The sequence below is a fragment of the Gorilla gorilla genome, chromosome 22 (assembly GCF_029281585.2).
Source record: "Gorilla gorilla gorilla isolate KB3781 chromosome 22, NHGRI_mGorGor1-v2.1_pri, whole genome shotgun sequence".
NCBI classification, from domain to species: domain Eukaryota; kingdom Metazoa; phylum Chordata; class Mammalia; order Primates; family Hominidae; genus Gorilla; species Gorilla gorilla.
In genome coordinates, this window is record NC_073246.2 from 46,697,510 (window position 1) to 46,725,441 (window position 27,932).

Genomic DNA, 27,932 nt, shown 5'->3' on the forward strand with positions numbered 1-27,932 from the left:
TGCAGGTATTAAACCGTTTTATTGGAAACTGGTTAAAAATTAAGGCACTCCAAGCTTTATGGTTTCCTTGAGGTTACAGTTTTGTGGCTGCTCTTAGTGTATTTCAGAAAAAAGCAGATGGACTAAGACCGACCTTACAGACGTGGGTTTCTACACTGAACGCAAGGACTGACTACACCGTATTTCACAACCGAGCCCTAGCGTCAGCTCAGCACCCTACGCTCAGGAAACGGATTTTGCACACACACTACTGTATTCATACAGAGTTCACTGAAGTCTATTACCAAGTGTCTTTTATGAATAAACAATACAAAGTCCAATTTTGATGGCTGCTATAAAATACTTAGGAATCTCTGCAATACTTTACTACAAATACAAATGCCCAAGAGGTCAGGGAAATCAGCCTGAAGAACTGGGTACAGGTTCTATTCTTTGTGGAAATTTCAGCCTAGGAATGTTATTCCCGGTACAGATGTACACAGTCAAAAAGGCTTATCGAGCTGTTTGACGAGTTCTTGAAGTGTTCTGGATCAGTGATCTGCCCGTGAACTTTAGTTCATGCTGAAGACAGTCTTCTCAGTTTCCATGACTGTGAAGTGTGAAAATGGAACGCATCCTTGATCTTAGGTGCTGCTGACCTACTTTCCCAAAGCAAAATGTTTTAAAATTCAAGGCAATCTGGAACGGGGACTATTTTCAAACTTCGTTAGGCAGCACTTTTCAGTGACTTCCCCGCACGCTGCTTTCCCTGCCACGAAGCGCTTGGTCTGCCTACTAAAGCCACGTATCCTGATTTTACAGAAACGTGGGCAGGTCCAGCAGTGCCACTGGAGAGCTCCCAGAGAAGCCCGCTCGGAAGGAAGTGCTCAGACCACCCTCGAGCCAGAGTGGCTGGAAGCTGGACTGGTCCCATGAGGCAGAAGGAGCACCGGCGCCTGCTCGGTGGTGTGGGGAGAGCCCTCAGCTGGCTCTGGACACACCTGCTTCCAGGGCACGCGGCCCAGAGCCGGGCCTGTGGACGGGCCTTTCTTTCTTCTTGGGGTGGGCCCCGTCCCCACGATCCCTAAATGGCCACCCCCCAGACAGCCCAACAGGCAGGGAGAGGCCTGCAGGCACTGAGGATGCCAACAGGGCTGGAGAGAGCTGCAGCGTCCTGCCCCGTCCTCCCCACACCGCTGGCACACGAGCAGTCAACTGGTGCTGCTGAGGCAGGCCAAACACATTTATAATTCAAGCTTCCAAGGGAAAAAGATTCTCATGTTCTAGCAAAGATACAAATTTTAAAAATTGTCCAAAAAAGGCCTGAATTTTTATATGAAAGTTTTCTGGTGAAATCTTTTAAGCAGGGAGGAAAATCCAATAATTTTTTTTTAAAAAGGTTTAGCTATTCCCCAATGCTATTTAATACAATTGAGGTTAGGACGTTAAGTCCTTATCAGACTGTGTACTGGAGCCCCGTGTCATCAGCAAAAGCCGTGTGAGTCAACAGGTGTGAAGACTCAAGATGCGCACACAGACGCTGTCCGTGGTTTTATGGGGAATGATGAGGGCTTGTCAGTTCTCCTCACGACAAAAGTCAAAACGACTTCCCTGTGTTGCGTGTGAAGCTTGTTAGTGGACAGAGAGGAACGCAGGGTTCTGCCCTGGGAGAATGACAGCCACAGTGCTGGGTGCCGTCAGGCGGCTTCGTGTGCAGTTAGCGTTTTACAAACTGAGAAGAGTATAAAAAAGCCCAAACCCCAAAGATTTCTTATTTCAAGTGACTAAATCTAGAAACAGAGATGAACAGGGAATAGAAGGTCACCAGTCTGCAAGACGAGAGGACTGTCCTTCAGGGGCAGCTCTCCGGCCGCCTGTCCTGGAAGGCTGGCAGGTTCACTGGCCAAGGTCAGGAGACCGCGATGGCCACGTGGTCTCCCGGCTGGGCTGGGCTGCGGAGCGTGCACCTCACAGGAAGCGTCGGGACTGATGTGCTGGAGCGCTTTAGTTGTTTTCAAATCTAGCATACGGGTTTTCTTCTTTAAACAGGCCTGAAACAAAATAAACTTGAATCATAACTTCATTCATTCAACCAGAAACAAAATCTTAGAAAGCCATACAAACCAAGCTTTATAAGAAGATTTACTGAGGCTATAGCAACAACGGGTGTTGTAAGCAGGCTCTCATACAGTGCTTAACCTTTTTTGAAGTCAAACCACTTTAAAATTTAAAACTGAAATAACATTTACTAGAAACAAGAACTCTAACAGATCCTAAGAGATAAGCACTTATTTCCTGATGCTCGGCGAAGAAAAGAAATTTAAGGCAAGTATTTCTTTCCACAGTGGTTGGCTAGTTCCACAGTGGATGGCTAGTATTAAACAAAATAACCTTACTTTGTGCTTATAGCTGCTCTTAAACCTTTGGAATTAAGGCTACAGAAATAACTAAGATGACCATCAATCTAACTCTCGAGTACTCTGACAGAACTGGGATAAAATGTGTATTTAATCATAAGAGTAAACCTGTGGTACTTACCCAAAGATCAGGAGTTTTCCCTTCACACTGCAGAAACACACACACATACACACACTCTCTCTCCCTTTATTTTTTATTTTTTTTGAGACAGAGTTTTGCTCTTGTTGCCCAGGATAGAGTGCAATGGCGCAGTCTCGGCTCTCTGCAATCTCCGCCTCCTGGGTTCAAGGAATTCTCCTGCCTCAGCCTCCAGGTAGCTAGGATTGCAGGCACCCACCACCATACTTGGCTAATTTTTGTATTTTTAGTAGTGACGGGGTTTCACCATGTTGGTCAGGCTGGTCTCAAACTCCCAGCCTCAGGTGATCCACCCACCTCGGTCTCCCAAAGTGTTGGGATTACAGGCGTGAGCCACCGTGCCTGGCCTCTCTCTCCCTTTAAAAATCTGTATTGTACACTAAAATTATCTGCAACGATTACAACAAAGCTACTCACTGCATGTATTCTGGGGGCTGGGTGGAAGAGGAGGCGGGGAAGCAGAGGGATGGTAAGGAAGGGCCTAGCCATGTTTCTTTCTTGCCTGTCAAGGAGGGCCACAGGCATCAGGCTTTGGGAGATGAGGCTCAAAGTCGGTTTTGGGAAAGAGTCATCAGATACCAGCAAGGAGACTGGTTAAGGTCTTATTGAAAAACTCGCTCCTGAGTCTACTTCCAGTTTAGAGGGAAAAACCAAAACCAAAAGAAGGGTTTTTGCATGCGTGCTGGTATTTTATATAACTGCACCAGGTGGACTCACACGCTTTCTCGCACTCTCCCATCAGGAATTCCTAGGAATTCTTCTAACTAGCCGAGGCTTTCCAAAGCACAGGCCATTCAATGGCTTTATTACAAACTGGCACAAAGCTCATTTCATCAATGCAATTAAAGGGCCAAATTAACCACCAAAATGGCAAGTGCAAGTCAATCAGGGCCCTGACACAGAAGACACCGCTCCAAGAGCCTGGCCGGCCACCCACAGCCTCACACCCGCTGGGAGTCGGGGCACAGTAAAGGTCGAGCAACTTAAACACAGCTTGCGCTTGGTGATAACAGGTGCTGGGCAGTGTGTGTGCGTGTGTGTTCGTGTGCGTGTGTGTGTGTGCGTGTGTGTTCGTGTGCGTGTGTGTGTGTGTGTGTATCCACCTTGTCTTTTATTTACATTAACATTAGTCTGGCCGGATGTGGTGGCTCACGCCTATAATCCCAGCACTCTGGGAGGCCGAGGTGGGCAGATCACGAGGTCAGGAGATCGAGACCATCCTGGCTAACACAGTGAAACCCCATCTCTACTAAAAAATACAAAAAATTAGCTGGGCGTAGTGGTGGGCACCTGTAGTCTCAGCTACTCAGGAGGCTGAGGCAGAAGAATGGTGTGAATCTGGGAGGCAGAGCTTGCAGTGAGCTGACATCGCGCCACCGCACTCCAGCCTGGGCGACAAGGCGAGACTCCGTCTCAAAAAAAAAAAAAAAAAAATTAGTTGCCAAAAAGCTCTTGACTCTTCCATTTCAAGGAAAGCACACTGCCTCCAGCTAAGGCCTGCACAGACACTGCTGGGCCCACGCTCCACGTACACAAGCATGCACTCGCTGAGGAGGGCAACCCTGGTGCTGCTCCTTGTGACAGTCACACGCAGGTACCCGGTCACCACCCACTCCAGACACACACCGGGAAACACAGGCAATGGAGAGGGTAGGGCAAGGACAAGGCAGCAGTGAAGAGAACCCAGAAAGTCAGCGCTCAAGCACACGGCACTCAGGAGACTGATAGGCGGGAACACATAGGAAAAAGCCTCCATCAGCCACTGGGCATCTCGAGGCCAGCAGCCAAGGCAGCCTCACGCCCCCAAGCCGACACTTCAAGACTGGCAGGACTCACGTGGCCTCAGGTCACAGCACAGTCACATGGAGGTGACTTTCCAAGGAGGCCGAACTGACAGGGAGGGGACGTCCCGGCCAGTGGGCAGAGCCACCCAGCGTTTACAGCCCAGGGCACCAGCAGCATGGGGCCTCTGCAGCCCCCATGAGAGGGAACCCAACGCCCATCACCTGCACCTGACGGAGGCGCCGCTCACAGTGGCTGCTGGGCTTTGCAGTCCACCCCCCGCCCCGCCCCGATGACCGAGAACCGCAGTGATGTCCTCATGCCCCCAGTGGGTGGGACCCTAAAATACCACAAATATATGATATTTCCTAAAACAGAAGACTCAAAACACGTGCATTAGTCAGAAAAGGCTCTGAAATTTTCCAATTAGGTTTAGCCTTTAATACACTGCTTCAAGGAAAGCACTGTGGGCGCAGGACGACAGATTCCTGAGGCCCACGGCTGCCATGAACCCAGGACCACGCGCCTCACACAGGCGAGGAGTCAGTTCCCACCATGTCCATGACGCCACACAACCACAAACCCAGCGCGGGAGACGCCCATGACACCACACAACCACAAACCCAGCGCGGGAGACGCCCATGACACCACACAACCACAAACCCAGCGCGGGAGACACTAGACTCTTTGCGGACTTTAAAATCATACAGAATCAATGAAGCACGGCTGGGTGGTGGTGTTCAGTGTTAAGCAGTGAACATCACGTGGTTTGGGGGAGTATAGGTAACGTAATGTGTATTTCCAATTCACTCCAACTAAATAAAAGGTTTACACTTGGCAAATACATTCATTCTGGCTCCTTCAAAGCTCCTCTCCAAAATCTCTCCAGACACAACCAAACAAGAACAGAACACCGAGGCTGGGCGAGAAGGAGCAGGGCCGGTGCTGGGGAGTGCTTGGAAGGAGCGCCTGCCACACTCAGAAGATGGCAACGAGCAAGGCTCCCGAGGATGAGAGGGCCGCCCTGAAACTCGCAGCACCTCGGCTACGCAGGCGCGCCCACAGGAAGCCAAACACGACGGCAGAACAGCTGCAGACTTCCTGCCCAGAAGTCTTGGGACTCGATAAGCAAACAGCTATCTGAGAAAACAGACTTCATGAAGACGACTGGCTGAGATAAAAATGTTCTTAGGAGTGAGTTCACCACAGCACCGCTGGGGACAACCGCCAGCTGCTCCTCTCTGGAGAGACGTCCTTCTGTTCCGATGGGTGAACCCACAGCCCCATCTCAGGCCCCACTGGCACTAACGAGGACCGAGACAGCGTGCCATCCCCTCCCAACCAGACAAAAAGGAGGCATGACCAGTCCTTACCATATTTTTTTCTGATTTCATCATGTCTTGTCTTCATCTCTGCTCTCCTAAAACACAGAGGAACATTATGAGCACCAAACGACAGCGCACGGTGGTGTAACTGCTAGACACGCCCTTCCGTGTCCCTCAGTGGGAGCGCCAGGTTTCTTCTGGTGGCTTCCCTCCAGTTCCCAGAGTGAAACCAGGGTGAGGACAAGCTTGGTCATCAGGCCACATACCCACCAGGACAGGCAAGGTGACAACGAACCCAGTCTTCAAAGGCCGTTCCAATGTATTACTCTACTCTTTTCAATAAAAGCAATTCAAATGCCCAATACCGTGATTTTTAAAAAGCTTTCTTCATACAAAGAAAACACAGTAAAAATCATACACCAGGTTCTGAAGATGGTTAGGAAAATGCGACTGTCAGCTTTTACTTAGTAGCATGTGACTTCAAGGTGACTACATGGAAAATCTGTCCCGCTTCCACCCTCGCCCGCCGCCAACCTGACAGTTGGCCCCTCAGGTCCTCTCCTTTGCCAGGTGTGGATTACACCACCTCCTCCTGGGGTTGCCCCAGAGCCCAAGCAAGCACTCAGGAGAGTGCTGTGTCACCAGGGAAAGGGCGACAGGAGAGCTGACCCAGCCACAGTCAGACGCTGTCCCCTCTGAGCCTCAGCTTGCTCTTGGCAAATGCTGGGCCTGGACGAGCCGCCTTAGCAGCCGTCACACACCCGTGTCACCGCGCACAGACTGAGCCTTACTGCACCGATGGGAGGACACCGGGCAAAGAAGCCTATAGAAGCAAGGTTCGCAGCCACTGCTAGGTTCCCATCACAGTCTCTCGCTCTCTACCACGACCTAGAAGATCCCCTGGGCACTACACACATTCTTAATTTCTAAAAACTGAGGAAAACTCAGGATGTATCCATGTGATTTCCATGGCCTTGCAGATCTGAATCCCCTCGAAGTAACCTTCTTCCCAGCGGGCATCACCGCCACCTCACCGTTCCTCCTGCCGTATCCGCCTCTCCTCCCGCTCACGCATGGCCTTCTCCTCACTCCTGTCCGGCTTCCGGCTCCTCTTCCTCCTGCAGCAGCAGCAGCAGCAGATGGCAATGCCCAGGAGGAGGGTTCCCCCGACCACTGACATGGTGATGATCAACGCCTCAAAGTTCACTGGAGATTCAAGCACCTGGAGTTAGGGCCGCCCCAGACACAGAACCCACCCAGCACAGCAGCCTTCCCTCGTCCCTGGGGAACAACCTCAGGACACAGGAGCATAAGGAGGAAAGCTGCCTCGGCCAGGCTGCTGGCTCCTGGGGTGTGGAGAGCCTGTGGCCCTGCCTCCACCCCACAGGGTCCCGCCCTCTCCAAGTCTCCTTTCAGCCACACGTTCCTATCTGTGACTTAGAATTTATTAACAATTTATAATATTAACCATAATGAACTGACGTGACAGGGTAGTCTGTCTCAGCTGAGTTTGAAAAGGTATTTCAAGCCTGAGAAAAGTTAACTAACCAAAATTCCAAGCTACATACTCAAGACTCTCGTAAGACATTCTAAACTCACAGAAATGGAGGTTAAGCCTGATGCAGCTTTGTTTTTTTATTTAAACCAAAGTCAAGAATATTACAATGATTTACAAGAGAAATAGACTCTCAGGGCACATGCTGGCGGCCAGGTTGGAAAAGAATGACCGTGGAGGAGCAGACGAGACCACGGAACAAGACGGGATCATCTTCAAATCTGAGTATTCTGAGGACCTTGGGGCTGAAGAACGGCTGACTAATCAGTCCCAAACCCTGTTATGATTTCCTTAACCAGCCTTCAGACACACATGCACATTTAAAACAGATCTTACTATCCTTTTAAACTTCTTTTGAAGATCTATACATTAAAATCAGCCAAGATTTTTCCATTCAGTTCAAACCAGAGGCAATTTAAAAATACCCTAAAACTACTTTTGCAAATGTGTTTTCAATCATGCAGTTCAAACAGCCTCCTTGGCTGGACACAGTGGCTCACACCTATAATCCCAGCACTATGGGAGGCCAAATCGGGAGGATTGCTTGAGCCCAGGAGTTCAACACCCGCCCGGCCAACAAAGTGAGACCCACCCCTGCCCATCTCTACAAAACTGTTTAACAAATTAACTGGGTGTGGTGCATGCACCTCTGGTCCCAGCGACATGGGAGGCTGAGGTGGGAGGATCACTTGAGCTCGGGAGGTTGACGCTGCAGTGAGCCGTGCCTGCACTATTGCACTCCAGCCCAGGCAACACGGCAAGACACCATCTCGAAAAAAAAACAAAAAACACCCAGCCAGCCTCCTGAAGATGGCTTTATAAGCAAACTCCCCTGGGCAGTAGATTACCGCATGATTCACTGTTTATAACTACAGTTAATAGCTGTGCCACCACCACAGGTGACACCGTCTGACCTCCAGGGGCTGGGAGTTGAACACTTGCTGCATGCCTGGGCCCTGGCAAGGAGGCCGACGGCCAGGCCTCTGGGGCTCCCGCAGCCTCACCCCTCTGCTGCCCCGGACGCTGAGATCCGCTTCTAGTGCGTTACTTGTTTAACGGAACTCATTTCTTAGTTTATTAAAATAGTTTGAAAATCAGGAATAGGAGGTTACATCTGATCAAATGCCTTTTGAGCTTTTAATCCTGTGTTTTTTCCTCCTCTGACCTGCTCTGGAAGCGTAGAATTGCAAAAATTATAGTAATAGGGAGAACTACAGAGGGGACCTTCATTGGCAGAAGATGTCATTTTTTGACCGGAGAACTCCAATGAGATCAACAAGATGGCTGGCCTTAAAACATATCTACCCCTCAGATAGCTTTTCTGATTAGCAGCTAAAACTAGTTAAAAACAAACAGAAATCCTGTCACAACGGGAAACAAACTCTGGGCTCCTTTTGCTGATTCTATAGGGTAAAACCCATGAATTTGAACTTGAACCAAAGGATGTGGGAGAGGCCGGAAAGAGAGGCATCTTTGCCTCTGGACAAAGGGCCAACGCTGTAGACATTTCATTTTCCTTCAAGTAAGCATGTTTATCAGGTCATTACAATTAAAGCTCCAAAATAATTTTGGCTAGAACTGGATAAAATGGTTCTAAGGTTATTTGTAAGAATAAACAAGGACCTGTGGTGCAAGACCTAAAACTGGTATCATGTGCGCTGTGGCATCTGGTGAAACCAGGAGGGCCCTAGGGCCCAGCCACAACTTCTCCTCCCCACTCTGCTCCCGTGGACAAGGCTGGACAAGGTCCCAGCTCAGACAGCCTCCTCCTCCTCCTGGCAGGGCCAGGTACACTTTCTGTTTCTCCCGGAGGAGCAGGTGTCAGTTCCCTCTCAGCCTCAGAATTAACCAAACAAGCCCATCGCACCCCACCCTCCTGTCACGAAATGGCTGCCTCCCCGAGCCCTGTTCCCCTGCAGGACCCTGTGTGGCGTGTGGTGCCCCCTCCCCACTGTGACTGTGACTAGTCACCTGCTGCCACTCTCATGTACAGGGCTGGGTGTTGTGTGTCCATCCACTTCTGCAGCCTAGCGTGGGAATGTCATTTCACAAGAGAATTGTCAAAAACACCCACCACTTGTAAAGGTGCTCAGCACGATCGGCTAGTCACTGCAGAAATGCAGATGAGAAGCACAAGACACCACTACACACCCACTAGATAGACTGAACTTAGGGTGACTGGTTACCCTAAACATTGGGAAGGATGTGGAGCAACCAAGTCCCACATTGCCTGAGGGAGGCCAAACTGGTACAGCCACTCCAAAAACATTTGGCAGACGTACTAAGGCTAAACACAAATATGCTCCGTGACACAGCAACTCCACTCCTACACGCCTCCAGAAGTGAGCGCCTGTGCCGGCACCAACACAACACCGCTCACAGCAGCACCAGAAAGACCCAGGCGTCCCTGAGCAGCAGCACCAGAAAGACCCAGACACAGCTGAACAGCAGCACCACAAGGACCCGGGAGTCCCTGAGTGGCAGCACCACAAGGACCCGGGCGTCCCTGAGTGGCAGCATGGCTGAACAGCTGTAGAACACTGCACGAGACAGACAACTGGTGCAGGCAATTGACACGAATGTCGGGCACATGCTGAATAAAACATCCAATAAAGCACAGGATTCCCTCCACATAAAGGCGGGAACCAGTAACATTAATCTGTGGTGACGGGAAGTCCAGTCAGTGGCTCCTGTGGGGGTCCTGACAGGAATTGGGCCTTCTGAGAGTCCTGGAAGTCCTACCTACTTTGCTGTGAGTGGTGATAACCTGTATACGTATGCAAAAATGCACTGAATATATGTAGGCACACATGTGTGCATTATGTAGGCTATAAACCGCGGTCCATGTACGCACACACGTGTGCATTATGTAGGCTATAAACCGCGGTCCATGTACGCACACACGTGTGCATTATGTAGGCTATAAACCGCGGTCCATGTACGCACACACGTGTGCATTATGTAGGCTATAAACCGCGGTCCATGTACGCACACACGTGTGCATTATGTAGGCTATAAACCGCGGTCCATGTACGCACACACGTGTGCATTATGTAGGCTATAAAGTCCATGCAGAGAGAGACTTCAGATGTGTGCACTTCACGAGAAGCTACGTGCCATTAAAAACACCCCCAGAACAGGTGCTCCAAAGGGCAAGGCTCCCCAGGTCCAGGAGCTGTCTCTTCAGAGTGGTCATTAAGAGAAGTTCCATGGAAGGGATGAGTTCACAAACACACATGCATCACACACAGTACACACACCACACATGAAGGTGCACACACACCACCACCACCCCCTGCCAGACATCCCACACTACAACTACCACCACCACACAAACTTTTGAATTCTCTAGGGCCTCAACACCAGCAACAAGTTGTTTCAGATGGAGGCTGATAGATTTTGAAATGGAAATCAATTAGAAGAGTGATAAGTAAGACGTAAGTTGTAGAGGGATCCAAGATGCAAATAAACAAAAAGAATCATCAAAACACCTTAAGAAAATATTGCTTCTTTACAAAGTTTAGGAACCCTATGTATTACCCCAAAACCTGAAGCCTAAAAGATTAATAAATTCAACTATATAATAATGAGTTCTAGCTTACAAAACACACCACAAACTGATTTAAAAGGCAAACTACGGGGCTGGGCGCAGTGGCTCATGCCTGTAATCCCAGCACTTTGGGAGGCTGAGGTGGGCAGATCATGAGGTCAGGAGATTGAGACCATCCTGGCTAACACAGTGAAACCCCGTCTCTACTGAAAAATACAAGAAATTAGCCGGACGTGGTGGCGGGCGCCTGTAGTCCCAGCTACTCAGGAGGCTGAGGCAGGAGAATGGCGTGAACCTGGGAGGCGGAGCTTGCAGTGAGCCAAGATAGTGCCATTGCACTCCAGCCCGTTTCAAAAATAAATAAATAAATAAATAAATAAATAAAGGCAAACTAGAAAACAACTTGAATCTCACAAGAGCTGATTTCCTTAATTTAAAAACGCCTGCAAAATCAAATATACAAAGATACGCACACAAAAAAAGAGGGCTGTGTCTACGCTAGGCAGGGATTCTTAAGCTGGGAAAACTGGAGATTCTAGGGGAATTCACAGGTGAGTTTCAGGGGTGACACATGAACGAAACATACTGAGCAGAGAAGTCAAACACGTTGCCTTCAAACTCACCCTTTCCCCCACACCTTCTGTAACGTGGTGAGATAGAGCTCAGTGCTGGGGCTGACCACCCTGAAGGAGGTCCTCCAGGTTCCCCAGGGAGCCCCAGGGCTGCTTTCCCGGTCAGCAGATCACCCCTGGCTTCCCAACCTCTCCCTGGGAGTCACAGAGCTATTGGCAGCACATTTTCTAGCAACTTCTGCTAACTGAGCACATAATACTATTTTCTTTTTTTTTTGAGACAGTCTCGCTCTGTCGCCAGGCTGGAGTGCAGTGGCACGATCTCGGCTCACTGCAAACTCCGCCTCCCAGGTTCAAGCAATTCTCCTGTCTCAGCCTCCCAAGTAGCTGGGATTACAAGTGCGTGCCACCACGCCCACCTAATTTTTGTATTTTTAATAGAGACGGGGCTTCACCATGTTAGCCAGGATGGTCTCAATCTCCTGACCTCTTGATCCACCCGCCTCCGCCTCCCAAAGTGCTGGGATTACAGACGTGAGCCACCGCGCCCGGCCCATACTACTATTTTCAAAGAAGCATCGATTTTGCAAGCAGCAAATGAAAACAATGACTTACCCCAACAAACTCCCCAGCGTGCAGAGCTCAATTTACAAAGGGAAGCCGGTGGCAAGACGCTTGTAACGGGGTAGTCCAGACAAGCCTTGTTAGTGTTGCACCAAAGACACTGAAAGAGACCAACATTAAGCAAGCGTTAGAAACAACCGAAAAACCAAAGAACTGTCCAGGCTCTGCCCACAGCCCACCAGTGCTGCCATCGCTCTGTGGATGGCTGTAAAGGCTCAGCCTCCCCCCCACACCTCGTTTCTGCCTTCACCCTCACCGCCCTTCAGTCCACACCCAGCACAGCGGCCAGCAGCCCTGCCAGCTCTCCACGGACTCATCCAAGGCCCGCGTCACTCAGACCTCTTCCACAACTCACCCTGCTGAGGCCCCAGGGCCTCTGTGCTGCTCCTGAGTACTGCCAACCCCACCTCCTGCTCACAGCCTCAGCTCAGCCTGCCTGTTCTGCCTGGAGTACTCTCCCCACATCTGTGTGGCTCCCCACTGACTGGATGGGCCCTGCCTTGATCGACCGACTGGACACAACCACCCGCCTCCACCCCCTCCTCCTCACCTCCTGTGAGGTTTGCTTCCGTAGGCCTCTCCTCCCCACATGCTGGGCACCTGTGCACTTCACTGGCTGAAGTCTCCCAAGAACACAGGACACAGCCTGGCCCATCACAGGCATTCACTGAGTTTGTGTTGAATGGACTTGGGTGAGCATGGTCACCGTTTGTAGAAAGGACCATGCTTCCTACCTCTGACCTTCACAAATGCACTAAGTTGCATAGCTTGAAAGATGATGCAACTACGGCTCAGCCTGCCCTAAACTGAGAGCTGGAGAGAGCCTCATAGATGCTCTTGTCTGAGCCCCTCAAACGTCAGGTGTGAGGCCGCAGTGGTGTGGAGACAACACCATCACACCTGTGTGTGTGTGTGTGTAAGAGCCCAGAGCTGGGCCCAGCCCATGCCACAGCAGTACACAACGAGGCCCGAAAGCGGTCTGTGAGCCAGGTACTGAGCGTGACAGGGAACAGCCTAGCGCGCAGGCAGATGGCACAGGAAGGGGTGAAAAAACTGCTGTTCGGGTCGGGCGCAGTGGCTCTTGCTTGTAATCCCAGCACTTTGGGAGGCAGCGCGGGCGGATCACCTGAGGTCAGAAATTCGAGATCAGCCTGACCAACATGGAGAAACCCCATCTTTGTTAAAAATACAAAATAAGCCGAGTGTGGTGGCACATGCCTGTAATCCCCGCTACTCCAGAGGCTGAGGCAGGAGAATCGCTTGAGCCCAGGAGGCGCAGGTTGCGGTGAGCCGAGATCGCACCATTGCACTCCAGCCTGGGCAACAAGAGCGAAACTCCGTCTCAAAAGGAAAAAAAAAAGAACTGCCGTTCGGCAGCACCTCATGCGCCAGACCAAGTCCAGACCCAAGTCCAGACTGCCTGTTACTCCAAATCTCCACATTAACAGTGTTACTGACTTTTTAATAGCATAGAAAGTCATGGCGTTTTTGGCCCAGGTTAGGGCAAAAGTCTATTACAAAAAAATATTAATTACGATGTCCCTTGGGCCTTCTTTCCCAGGGCTACTTACACAGTCACCACCTTAGTGTCGTGTTTACGTGGTGTCCAGCATAATGTAACAATTAACAGTTAAACCCTGTTTATTCTGGTCATTTGGGAGTATCTTCCATTTCAGGGGTTTTGCTTGCAATTAACGATTTTTGGCTAATCCTCCCTTTTCAAGTGGCTCAAGTTGTAAATGTCTGATTTTCCATTTTTCCATGACAGTGGTACCATGAGCCACAGGAGTGCACTGGGAGGATACGGTGTTCTCTGGTGGTTGTGCTGCTTTTCTGATCGATGAAGTAATATACACATAGCAAGCAGCTTAGGCAGCAGCACGGAGACACACAGCCCACCACAGCCTCAGCAGCACGGAGACACACAGCCCACCACAGCCTCAGCAGCACAGAGAGACACAGCCCACCACGGCCTCGGCAACAGAGACACACAGCCCACCACGGCCTCAGCAGCACAGAGACACACAGTCCGCCACAGCCTCAGGAGCGTGGACACAGCCCACCATAGCCACTGTTCCAACACACAGGGTCCTCTTGAGACCTCCCAGGCACTGACACCTCCTTCCAGAAACCTCCTGTGTGCCCAAGAGCACACCCACACACACCTGGAGCTAGCTGTAAGGCAAGCAGCCCTCTTCACCGCCCTGTCTGGGTTCAGAACCGGAGTCAGGCCTTCAGGCCTTCAGCCCTTCTGGACTGGCCCCATCCACAATGACCTGGGCAAGTCCCTCAGCCGCCTCATCCACGAGATGGCTGCCATCACCACACCCTGCCCAGGGTGGTGAGGGTTACACAGGGTACTATGGCAAAAACGCACCCTAGGCTACAAAGCCACATACAATAGTGAGCTATGTTTAAGGCTGTAATGACTTCCAATAGAAAAATCCAGAGACTAAAAAGAAGCACCATCTAGAAAATGCACCAGGACCAGGCGCATTAGAGCAAGTTCAACATCACCAATGTCAAGATCTGAAACCACAGAAACAGCGTCTTTCAATTTTTAATCAGCAAATGCAAGTATCCACTTAAGTCCCACAAACTGACAAGGTGTGTCTCAAACCTACGCTACTGTCTCGTGGAGGAAGAAGAGTTTTTTAAGAACATGGCTCACGCCTTAGAATAGAAATCATCGAATACATCTTTCCCAGTCTCTTCATATCATGAAACCTCATTGCCGGGGAAAGGAAGCCTCTGGCCCTGCAGTTCTCAAAACCTGGTAAACTCCTGACTGGAAGGGGCAAGGGGTGGGCGAGATCAGGAATCCTAAGAAAAAGGCCCCACAGCATGCTGTTTTCTGCCTAACCACTTCCCGCTGCCGTGGGCCTTCCCTCAGGTTTCCCGTGCTGATTTCATAGCGCTGCGAGGAGACTTGGGTGCTGCCGAACCAAGAGCTGCGCAGCAAGGCAAGCCCAAGAGGTGCCAGCCAGGCTGGCCCAGGAGCAGGCCACCACGCAGAGAAAACCAAAGGACCCTGTTCACACGTTTTTGTTTTTGTTTTTTAAAGACAGTTTTTTGCTCTTGTTGCCCAGGCTAGAGTGCAGTGGCACAATCTTGGCTCACTGCAACCTCCGACTTCCGGTTTCAAGAAATTCTCCTGCCTCAGCCTCCCAAGTAGCTGGGATTACAGGCACCCGCCACCACGCCTAGCTCATTTTTTTGTATTTTTAGTAGAGACGGGGTTTCACCATGTTGGTCAGGCTGGTCTCCAACTGCTGACCTCGTGATCCACCCGCCTCGGCCTCCCAAAGTGCTGGGATTACAGGCATGAGCCACTGCACCCAGCCCTGTTCACACGCCTTTAACAAGACCTGCACTGTGGTGCTGCTTCCCCACCACGGGTGCTCCTTCTCCCAGGTGGGCATCTGCATCAGGCTCCATCGGGAAGGCACCCTGGGGAGTCTCGGGCCCCACCTCACACCGTGGAGGCTTAGGCAACTTTGCTCCAGACCGCTACCCTCTTGTTGAAGGTCACACAGGTAGTTAAAAGACCTGGGGACAAAATCCAAACCTCAGCCACAGGTCACAACCAGAGAGTGCTATGGACAGCCTGGCCCACTGGCCCAGAGGGCTGGTGCCTCTCTCTCCTTGCTGTGCCCCTTCCAATCCTGTGTGAGGAGCTCAGAAAGCAGTCTCTGCTGCAGCCCGACAGCCTGGGAAAACACGGGCTCACAACCTTAGGGTGTAGCTTTGCGGACAGCCCAATTTCTCGCTATAGGCCTCGTTAGGAAGGCTGGCCATGCAGTGCTGGCCCCATCTGCACGGGAGTGAAATCATGGATACTGACCACGCTCAGACAGTAACTGCAGTTTTCATGAGAAGGTTTAATATACCTGAAATGGCTAAAATAACATTTGATAACGATTCCAAAAAACATCCCCCCAAATCCCAAACAACAGAGCCCTCCACACATCCCGGCGAATCCCTGGACCTAGAGAAAGCCCGCGTGCCTTTGGACGGTCTGGACGGCACTCTAGTCCGCGTGCTACTTACGGAGACGTTCTTCAGGCACTCTTCACAGGTTTTGTTTGTGTTCTGAGAACAAGCTGCAGGAAAGAGGCAGGAAACAAGTCAGTCACTGAGAATCAGGCAGTGTAAATATTAGTCCAGCAGGGCAGGGTGGGCACCGGTGAGGGGTGTGGCACCAAGAACCTCTGATGTGGAATTACCAAATGAAGGTCCTCTTCCTGAGCCCCTGCTGATAACAAGCCTTCTTCAAGACATGTGGAATGAGTGTTCAGGAATCCCGCTGCAGGCAGGGCACAAAGAGTATAAACACGCGGCTCCTATCCACAAGGGCTCTTCTGGGAGAGAAGAGTGCCAACACAGAAGGCTGTGTTTCAGATCTCTCTGTGAGAGGAGGTGTGCCCTGTGGCTGTGTAACCACTAACCACGAACCTGCTGGGACCTTCTGCTCATCAGCAGGCACTCTTCTGGGAACCCAAGAGCCTCCATCCGAGGCCACAGCAACGCCAGCGACACTGCCACGCAGCACACTTGTGTCTTCGGACTCACCTACAGATCTCATGTGACAAAGCAAGGTCTTAGTCCCCTGGTAGCCTCACTCCAGACTGGGCTATGCTCCCTGTACCAACCTGTACCAAGGGAGAGGCCCGGCACACCAGCCTGCTCCAACCACGCAGAACACCCTGAGACTCTGCCCACTACTCAAAGCGCTGCTACTAAGGAAGGGGTCAAACTCCACGCAGCCAACAGCTCTGGAACTCAAGTCAGTCAGAAGCAAGAGCGAATGCATGAGTAACTTCCAACACGCAACCAAGCTGACTGCCTACTCCCCCAATCCTGTAACACACACACACACACAGCCTACTCCCCCAATCCCATAACACACACACACACACAGACTGCCCACTCCCCCAATCCCGTAACACACACACACACACACACACACAGACTGCCTACTCCCCCAATCCCGTAACACACACACACACACACACACAGACTGCCCACTCCCCCAATCCCGTAACACACACACACACACACACAGCCTACTCCCCCAATCCCATAACACACACACACACACAGACTGCCCACTCCCCCAATCCCGTAACACACACACACACACACACACACACACAGACTGCCCACTCCCCCAATCCCGTAACACACACACACACACACACACACACACAGACTGCCCACTCCCCCAATCCCGTAACACACACACACACACACACACACACACAGACTGCCTACTCCCCCAATCCCATAACACACACACACACACAGCCTACTCCCCCAATCCCATAACACACACACACACACAGACTGCCTACTCCCCCAATCCCATAACACACACACACACACACACACACACAGACTGCCTACTCCCCCAATCCCATAACACACACACACACACAGACTGCCCACTCCCCCAATCCCGTAACACACACACACACACACACACACACAGACTGCCTACTCCCCCAATCCCGTAACACACACACACACAGCCTACTCCCCCAATCCCATAACACACACACACACACACACACAGACTGCCTACTCCCCCAATCCCGTAACACACACACACACACACACACACACACACAGACTTCCTACTCCCCCAATCCCATAACACACACACACACACAGACTGCCCACTCCCCCAATCCCGTAACACACACACACACACACACACACAGACTTCCTACTCCCCCAATCCCATAACACACACACACACACACACACAGACTGCCCACTCCCCCAATCCCGTAACACACACACACACACACACACACACACACAGACTGCCTACTCCAATCCCGTAACACACACACACACAGCCTACTCCCCCAATCCCGTAACACACACACACACAGCCTACTCCCCCAATCCCGTAACACACACACACACAGCCTACTCCCCCAATCCCATAACACACACACACACACACACAGACTGCCCACTCCCCCAATCCCGTAACACACACACACACAGCCTACTCCCCCAATCCCATAACACACACACACACACAGACTGCCTACTCCCCCAATCCCATAACACACACACACACACACACACACAGACTGCCCACTCCCCCAATCCCGTAACACACACACACACACACACACACAGACTGCCTACTCCCCCAATCTCGTAACACACACACATACACACACACACAGACTGCCTACTCCAATCCCATAACACACACACACACACACACACACAGACAGACTGCCTACTCCAATCCCATAACACACACACACACACACACAGACTGCCTACTCCCCCAATCCCGTAACACACACACACACACAGACTGCCTACTCCCCCAATCCCGTAACACACACACACACACACACACACACACACAGACTGGCTACTCCAATCCCATAACACACACACACACACACAGACTGGCTACTCCAATCCCATAACACACACACACATACACACACACAGACTGGCTACTCCAATCCCATAACACACACACACATACACACACACAGACTGGCTACTCCAATCCCGTAACACACACACACACACACACACACACACAGACTGCCTACTCCAATCCCGTAACACACACACACACACACACACACACACACACACACACACACAGACTGCCTACTCCAATCCCATAACACACACACACACACACAAACACAGTGCACGCTTTAAAGAGCTCTGTGCTCATCACCAGTCACCAGACAAATGCAAATTAAAACTCCAAATGAGAGATGACTACACACCTACCAGAATGGCTAAAATTAAAGAGAATGACAATACCAAATGTTGGCAAGGATGTACAGCAACAGAACTCTCACACAGTGTTGGTGGAAGTGTAAATGGCTCAACCATTTGCAAAGAAGGTCTGGCAGCTGCTCCTAAACAAACATGCGACCACCTATGACTCAGCAATTCCACTCTTAGTATTTCATCCAGGAGAGGGGGCGCCTGCATCCACAGATGGACCTGCGCAGGAACGCTCTGTGACAGCCCCAAGCTGAACACAGCTCAGATGTCACTCTGTAGGAGGGTGGACAGACAGACTGGAACACTCACACGATACCAGCAGGGCATCAAGAATAGCAAACATGCGGCTCTCGTATGAACGGATCTTCTGGAAAAGGCATTCCAAACACAAAAGGCTGTTTTACGTGTCTCTCCTTTGGAGGTGAGCTAGGCGGCTGTGCAATCACTAACACTGTTCAGCGATAAAAAGAAACGAACTGCTCTATGTAAAACATGGATGAGTCTGAAGCATATCATGTGAGCAAAAGACGCCTTCCACAAAATACCCTACTGTGTAATTTCATGGCTATGCGGCTCCAGAAAAGGTGAGACTCACCTATGGAGGGAGGGGGGCAATGGCTGCCTGGGGGGCGGCCATGCGTGGGGGAGGCTGAATCTTCCAGATCGAGGGTCTGTCTCGGTCACGGCTATGTGGGTGTAACTCACTGAACAGCACAATTAAGTTTCCCACATATTCCCGTATGAAAAATGTATCTCAAAAGAAAAAACAAGACAACTGCTGAACTCTGGTCCCTGACAGGCATGGTGAAGGCAGGAGAGCACGCTCATGTCTGTGACTGACGCTCACGTCTGTGACTGACATTCACGCAGGCGTGGAAGGCTGGGGGGACACCTGGACAAATGCAACACAGCAAAGCATGGCGACAGGCTGAAGTGGCGGGTATACAAGCGCGCACCGCAAAATCCTTCAGCTTTGCTGTCCATGTGAAGAGCTTCGTGATGAAATGGAGGGAAAAGAGCTTCAGCTTTAACTTACAATTTCACTCATTACGTTTACCAAGAGGGACGAATAATACATCGAGTACATTGTTGTGATCCTTCTATTTAACAGTGTAGTTCTACACTCCACTTTTCTAAATAAATCTCCACTTTATTTGAAATGAAAGCACATTTTGTCACATATTCTATAGCAATTATCACTAAGTAGTACTTTTCTCAGAGTCTCTAGTGATGTGCTATTCGGTTTATGGAGAAGTTTCTTTTAAGCCACTTTAGATACTTGAAACAACAGGCTGTATTCAGCCCCAGGGAGGCAAAGAAAATTGACAACCAGTGAAAAGCCTTAATTTCTTAAATCACCGCTGAGGCAGGGTTACAGGAAACTTTGATAAGAACAGCACTGCTGACGTTCCCAAGTCCCCAGCGACTCGGCACTGTGGGAGGAAGGAGCAACCGTGGGCTGATGGTGGGCAAAGACCCCCGTGGTGTTGCAATGTGACGGGCACCATGATGAACTCTTGGTTTTAAAATTCAACTCCTAGCTCTGTCTACTGAAAGGGCCTAGAAAGGACAACACCCAGCAGCAGAGGTGTATTCTTGGTGCCCAGGTCGTGGTTTCTACATGCTGTTCCCCATCAGCCGGAAGCAGGGCTCCTCGGAGAAATGGCTGATTCCAGAAGTGGGGCAGGAAGAGAACACATGAGCCACAGACAGTGTGCAGTGCCCGAGAGTGGCACAGACATGAATGAATGGCAAGAGGACCCAGAAGCCAGCCTGGAGGGAGTCTTTCTGGCCATATCTGGGCCAAGTGAACATCAAAATAAACGATAACAGTCATGAACTCTAACCCCTAGAAGCCACACTGACATGAAATAAAGAGAAGGCCGAGTGGCAAATGCTGAAGAAATCATGAGTTGAGAAGCCTCCATTTTACAATCATCACAGCCAACACTAATGCAGGCAAGAATTCCCAAAGATGCCAACTCCACTGGGTCTGCCCCCGAAGATGCCAAGTCCACTGGGTCTGCCCCCGAAGATGCCAAGACCACTGAGTCTGCCTGTGCACTGACAAGATAGTCTCCAAGCACCTCCCCACAGGTGAGTCATTACTCATGGAGAGGAGGTGGCACTTCCAAGAGATCAGTTATCTCCACCATAACCCAGAACAACATGATGATGGGACAAAGTGACAGCATGTGCCTCCCACGGAGGACACTGAGAGGACAGAATCACTGCGCCGTGCTCCTGCCAAAGCGCACCTGAATCGAATCAAAGAAAACACCTGGTAAGACCCACTGAGGGTCCTTCCACAAATTGGCTTTCTGAAGACAAAGAGGAATTATTCTAGATCAATGGAGATTAAAGAGACACAACAATTAAATGCAACTTGTGATCCTGGATTTCAGGGGGTAGGGGAACAGGACATTGTTGGGGTAACTGGTTAAATTTGTATATGGATTGTAAGTTAAATCAGGTATTCAATGTTACATGTCCAGATTTTGATAATTATATAAATTTCAGTTATGAAGAAGAACAGCCTCCTTCTTAGGAGATAGACTCTGAAGAATGTAGAGATAAAGGGTCACAATAGTAACTTACTCTCAAATGGTTTGGTCAAAATAACAACAGGCAACACAATTGTGATTGTCAATTTACAATACATTTTTAAAATATAAGTAGAGATAGTGTCTTGCTATGTCACCCAGGCTGGTCTTGAACTCCTGGCCTCCAGCAATCCTCCCACCTCGGCCTCCAAAAGTGCTGGGATTACAGGTGTGAGCAACTGTGCCCAGCTGAATCAATTTTTAAAAATAAATAAAACACAAACAATTGTATTATAAATTTGAAAAATAAGGAGATCTAGAGAGAGAGTGCTAAGGCAAACAGAGCCAATGTTGAGAACGGAAGGGCATCCAGGACTTCACTGCACTATTCCTTCAACTTTCTGCACCTCTGAGGTCTTTCTAAATACAATCTGGGCAAAGAGACAGGGTATGCTCAACACACCCACTCAAGTCCTTCCTGAAAAGTCACCTATGAGGAAGGGTGCGTGTGCTTCCTCTCCTCAGCCCAACAGTGGCTACAAGTGACAGGGATGATGCCGTTCTCGTTCATGGGGATTTTCATTTTTAAAGCTTCTTTCTGATAACCAGGTCTTGTGTGAACTAAAAGAACTGAGCTCCAAAACACACACCGTCAACTCCATCTATCCCCAGACCTCTGGATTACCAGTCAGTCTGAGTCAGCGGAGAGGCATGAGAGGAAGAGGGAGAAAAACCGCCCAACATTCCTCCTGCTCCCAGCAGGCCAAGAACAGAGCGGGCTTTCAATAAGGGGGAAAACACCAATGTTTACAGTCCTCATGAAAATAACATCAAAGATGAAAAAAGGTCATTCTATTTTATCCTTTGAAAACACATCATCTTGCATAGTAAGAAAAGAAAGGCCGGGTGCAGTGGCTCACGCCTGTAATCCCAAAACTTTGGGAGGCTGAGGTGGGCAGATCACCTGAGGTCAGGAGTTCGAGACCGGCCTGGCCAACATGGAGAAACCCCATCTCTACTAAAAATACGAAAATTAGCCGGGTGTGATAGCACGCGCCTGTAATCCCTGAGGCAGGAGAATCACTTGAACCTGGGAGGCGGAGGTTGCAGTGAACTGACATCACGCCACTGCACTCCAGCCTGGGCAACAGGGCAAGACTCCATCTCAAAAAAAAAAAAAAAAAGGCATGAATCATTTGTTACTGCTTCAAAGACAAGCAGTGTTTATTTCTCTAAGAGATCACTATCTCTTATCTCATCACAAGATACAGAAAAACCATGTGCTAGAAAACCAGAGATAAAAACTGCCCTTGTGTTGCTTAAGTCTAACACTGAATGTGACTGCCCTGACTTCTGGGTCCTATGACTGCAAGGCTTCAACTTAGACTCCATTTATCAATTTCTAAAGACCTTTCAGTCTCATTTGTTTCCAAAATTAAAGGAAAAAAAAACAACAAATAACGTTTTCTTCTGTCAGGATACACCAACCCTCCATGACCCATTTGAGTGCTTTCCTGAAGTTTCAGGTGAGTCAATAAACACACTAAGCACAAAGGAACACACCAGCAAGTGTACGTATTTCCTTGTCATGCTCCTGTCACACCGCAGCCCACAGGCTGCAGTCTCCATGCTCATCAGCAGAACGAGCAACCAAAGGGGCATGGTGCCCACTCTGCACTGTGACAGAGGCATGGAGAACAACTACATTGTCAATTCCAGGTGAGAAAAGAGGGCAGATATGGAGACAAAAAAATGTTCTTGGAAACTCCACTATTTCAAAAGAAAGAGTTGAAGACTAGGAGTATATATCAACACTGTGAACCCTATGTACACTGTAGCACTCTGTACAGTTAGAAAGCCACGCTTCTCAGGGTGACACGGGCAGAACTCCACATCAGGAGTCCCCACTATAAGGAGCAGCTGAGTGGGACCCACCACCTCGGGGACCTGCACTGGCCACCACTGCGCCAGCCCTCACACAGCAGTCTGAGCTCCTTTTTGGGGTCATCTTTCCTCCAGATGAAGCTCTTGGATTGAGTCTGACCCCATACACAAATAAAGTGGGGTCCAAAAGCCCTATCCAGGTTTAACTTCAAGAATCTTGCTCTAAAGATCTTCAATACACCATGGGTTCTTAATGTCTCTCCTCCATCAAAACACATAAAAAGATGCTTAAAAGTGTTGGATTTGGATTGGTATAATGTATTCTTTAAATTCACACAGTGTCCTTGTAAAGGAGACAAAACGTTTTAAACATCAGTACTGCGGTCACATTCCTGTAACCATGACAAGCAGTAAAAATCTCACACCAAGCAAGTACTCTGTGGGAAGAGGGGAGTTCTCCAGGCTATAAATAGCCCCTCTCTCCAAGGACAAGGGGCACGCAGACACCAAAGGCGCCTGGGCAGTGAATGCCAACATGACACGGCACCATTCTTCCTATTCCAAGGGGTCCCCAGTGAGAGAAACAACAGTCCACCCACCAGGACTTGGTGATTACCATAAGTGGAAGCAAGCAAGTGCAGCCTCCAAGTGCAGACACACCGAATGGCTTTTCAGCTGACACACCGAATGGCAGTTCCGGATTAATTCCCACACTGTCCACTCCACTTGTCCACACCCATCTCTGCACCCTTCAGCAGTGCAGAGCAGGAGGAATCACAGTCAAACAAAACCTCATGGTTGTTTTCCTGACACTCCCGCTTTCACAATGCAAGCAAACACACCCCCGAGCCACTGATACAGTTGCCAGTGAATCACACACTCTGCCTGCAGACGCCCATTCTGTTTGTGGAAACGTATTCACTGCACATTTGCGCTTAGAACTCAATCTGGGCCAAAAGTTCCCAGTACAGTACCACTGGCCTCCTTGACTAACAAACTTCAAGGCAGCTGCATTGCTAACGTCACAAACCCGAAGTACACTTGGAGGCAGGTAAGAAGAAACACAAATAATCCTGCATCGGAATAAACATTCCATAAGGTCACAAAAAGAAAAGGTGCTCTACTATGCTAAACAGACCCTGACAGAGCCTGGGCTAACAAGAGCTGAGACAAGTATTAGCCCCTCAAGCTGGGCCCAGGTCAACCCTAATTGTAAGGGTCAGGAAACTGAAGTTAAGGTGGCACTATTCCCCACTAGTGGTCACCTGGAAACTCCACACACGGAAGCCAGCATGACATTCTGAAACAGGCCCAACCATGACACTCTCCAGCTTAGAACCTGCTGGATTTTCCCGCAGCCCACCAGGCCCTGGAGGCCCAGCCTCACAGGAAGCCACCCTCTATAAACACTCCCGGTTTCTGGAACTCTGAGTCTCCTGTCACGCACTTTCCTCCCCCAGCCCCCGCGCCCTCACTGCTTCTTTCTTGGTCAGCCTCCCGGGGACTCAGCCCCTCTTGGATAGGAGCTCTGTCTGTCGGTCACCACTGTGGCCGCAGGGCCTGGCGCAGACGGGATAAACGATGAAGAATGCCACCTGCGGGTCTGGACAGCGTAGAACCGCAATCAGCTTGCTTCAAAATCAGATGCTACAGCCTGGTTTTGGGGACGCCTTCCTTTCTAAGGCATAAGATAAGTGCGAGCGTTCGCTGCTGTGCATGGAACTGCGGCCGGGAGGGAGTGGCGGCGTGAACGCCGGCGGCTGTAGAGACACATCGGACGCGGACCCCATCACCCTGCAGGGGCCTGCGGCCGCCATCCCGGCCTGCCCCCGACCAGCTGTGCGACCTCGAACACGTCGTGAGCCGGCTTCCCGGCTCGGGATCGAACCCGAGGAGTGCTGTTTGGGGTCGCAGTGAGGCTAAGGGAGGCCGCAGGTGCCAAGCGTCCCGCCTGCCGGGCGAGAGCCAACCCGCGGCCACGCGCGAGGAGCGGCCGCAGCGACTGGACAAAACAAAGACAAAGACGGCTCTTCCCCTGCCCGCGCCCCAGCCGCGACGGCAGCTCCCGCGGCCGCCAAACCGGCGTGACCCTCGAGGAGCCTCCGTCGGGGCGCTGCCTGCGACCGTGGGCCCAGGCCGCCCGCCGAGCCCAGCGCCCTGGCCGAAACCCCGACCCCGACCCCGACCTGGACCCACCAGCCGCCCCGCCCTCTTCGCGGCCCCGCCCGCCCCGGCGCCCTCACCAGCTCCGGGAGGCTCCTGCGCGGCGGCCACCGGGATGAGCAGCAGGAGCAGCGCGGCGCCACCGAGGCGCAACGTCCAGTACGGCATCGGCCCGCGGGCCACTCCGGGCGCCATGGTCGGCCGGTCGCTCTATCAGTCAGTAGAGCGTTACAACTCCGACTCTAGCACAAGCGGTCTCCGCCCGGAACAGCCGCGGCGCCGGAAGTGGACCTGCGAGGTGGGGCCATGCGAATGCGCAGCCTCAGAAAGCAGCTCGCCCCGCCCCCTCGCCAACCGGCTCGCCTCGCGGCGCGGCTGAGGCTCAGTGCGCCTGCGCGGTAGAGGAAAGGAGCCTGGTAGCGAGGAGAGCGGCTGAGGCTCAGTGCGCCTGCGCGGCGCGGATGGGTGAGGCGTAACCGAGGGGCCAGGAGTGTCCGAGGGGCTCGCCGCGGCTCCTGCGCCTGCGCGGCGGGGAACGGCGACCGGCTGAGGGGACTAGGGGAGCGCGGTGCTTCAGTAGCGGAGTCACGGTGGCCTCCATCCTAAAGGGCTGCGGGCGTCCCGGACGGCGGCCCCAAGCGCTGCTCACGCTGCTCTTAAGTGAGCCCTGGACGAGGCGCGGTGGGCCCTCATAGTCCGCGCCGGCGCCCTCGCTCCACACCGCGGCGTCCGGCCCTGGGCTCCCGCCGATGTCAGCGTGGGACTTTTAGGGGATTTGTTTATTTTTGTACGTTAACCACACTAGAAACGGCCCCAGAATGGGCTGAAACGTGTGCTGCTGAAGCTGCCACTTAAACTCCCGAGAGAAGCGCCGTTTCTCCTCCCTGGCTTCTCGCCGACGCCTCGCTGCGGCCTTCCGGGCCCCTCGGTTGATAAAAGGACTAAATAGTGACGGACATTTTTAAGGCTACTTAAGAAATGGCAAAAATACGTTTAGAGGTGTGAACCTGAACACACTGCGCGCTTTAAGCCCCGCGAGAGCCGGGGCCGCCCGCTTCCGTGCGCCCGTAGCTCCTTTCTCGGGTCCGGGATTCGCCGGTGCCGGGGACAGAAACCTCCTGCCGTCTTAGTTCATGACCCTTGTAGAGGAACTTCCCCTTTGTCCTGATCTGCAAGGACCAGAAGACAGGAAACGGTGACTGCCGCACCCTCCGACAGGTTAAATGTACCCTTCCCTGAAACAGGCACTGTCTGTCACCCATCAAACGCTGTGACTGCGCCCACCTCGTAGGAAGGACGCCGCGGTCCTGCTAAAAGCCTCCGCCTCTGCCTGCCCAAGGGCACCCTTCCCCTCCCTGCTCCCGAGGGCGGACTCCATTCCTCTGGAGCTGGTGTTTCTGGGTGGGCCAGCCTCCAACTGCCTTTGAATAACCCCCCTTACATTAGATTCTGACCCTGTGGTGATTTTAGGTTGGGATTTGGGCGCCTGCAGATGGCCCCGAAGCCAGCCTCTTGTGATCCGAGCCACTTCTCTGGCACTCGGAGCGCTGGCACCCGCGGAGCCGCCTTGGTTCACCCGACCGCCTGGGAACTGGCCGGGGTCTCTGGCAGCCTCCCAGGGCTGAGGTTCAGACTCTGTTCCGCCTACCCAGGTCCACACCTGATAGGGCTGGAGTTGAGGCTTGGTTTTTTTTTTTTTTTTTTTGAGACGGAGTCTCGCTCTGTCGCCCAGGCTGGAGTGCAGTGGTGCAATCTCGGCTCACTGCAAGCTCCGCCTCCCGGGTTCACGCCATTCTCCTGCCTCAGCCTCCCGAGTAGCTGGGACTACAGGTGCCCGCCACTGCGCCCGGCTAATTTTTTGTATTTTTAGTAGAGATGGGGTTTCACCGTGGTCTCGATCTCCTGACCTCGTGATCCGCCCACCTCGGCCTCCCAAAGTGCTGGGATTACAGGCGTGAGCCACCGCGCCCGGCCGAGGCTTGGTTTTAAGGCAAGAGTTTCGTTTGTTATTTCTCCAAAGAGTCCGCTGTTTGCAGGTGTGTGGTTACACTATCCTTCGAGGTTAAGGTTTTGTTCGTCTTACTTGCTAAAGTTTGCAACCTTTTTTCTCCTTCAAATTTGGAGAAGGGGAAAGTAGTTTCTCTTTGAAAAGAAGAAGCGAATCGTGGCTTAAGCAAAATTTGTAATCCTTAAAACTGGCCAGGCTCTGGAGCTGAGTTCAATTGACATGTCTAAACTTTCTTCTTGAGTAACCAGATTTTCTCTTACAGTCTTTTGTCACTTAAGAGAACTCACAGGCAATCGTCCATCCAAAACAAGTCTTTCTCCTTCAGGAAGGACCCATCTTTGGAAACTCCAGCTGGATTCCTGTGCAGTGCTTATGGCGCCACCTCTCGTCATATTTAGAAAAATGGTCTCACATAACTTGAGAAAAAACATTTCAGTGACCAAAGCCGGGTACCATTGGAATACCAAGCTAATTTACTTGTTTGCTCAATTGGAAAACGCCGGCTCTAGGATAAAACAGAATCTTTGGGAGAGTTATTTTTTATGGTATTTGGAAGCATCCAAAAGAAGTTCTAATAAAGGTATTTATGAGAGAAAAATTATCTCAAA

General features: G+C 51.2%; 1 protein-coding gene across 2 annotated transcripts; it reads right to left on the reverse strand.

The window, feature by feature from the left end:
• On the reverse strand, nt 1-27,916 carry PTTG1IP (PTTG1 interacting protein). 2 transcript variants are annotated; one of them, XM_031005113.2, is made up of 6 exons: nt 25,397-27,916; nt 15,994-16,046; nt 11,935-12,043; nt 6,677-6,848; nt 5,691-5,737; nt 1-2,030 (listed from the first exon to the last, which is right to left on the reverse strand). In XM_031005113.2, the coding sequence occupies exons 1-6, from the start codon at nt 25,509-25,511 to the stop codon at nt 1,984-1,986; spliced, it is 543 nt and encodes a 180-aa protein (XP_030860973.1). In that variant the 5' UTR covers nt 25,512-27,916; the 3' UTR covers nt 1-1,983. The 2 variants fall into 2 exon arrangements, with proteins under 2 accessions (XP_030860973.1, XP_030860974.1); XM_031005114.3 differs by lacking the exons at nt 5,691-5,737; nt 6,677-6,848; nt 11,935-12,043 and having other exon boundaries at nt 25,397-25,616.
• Between the last annotated feature and the right edge of the window lie 16 nt (nt 27,917-27,932).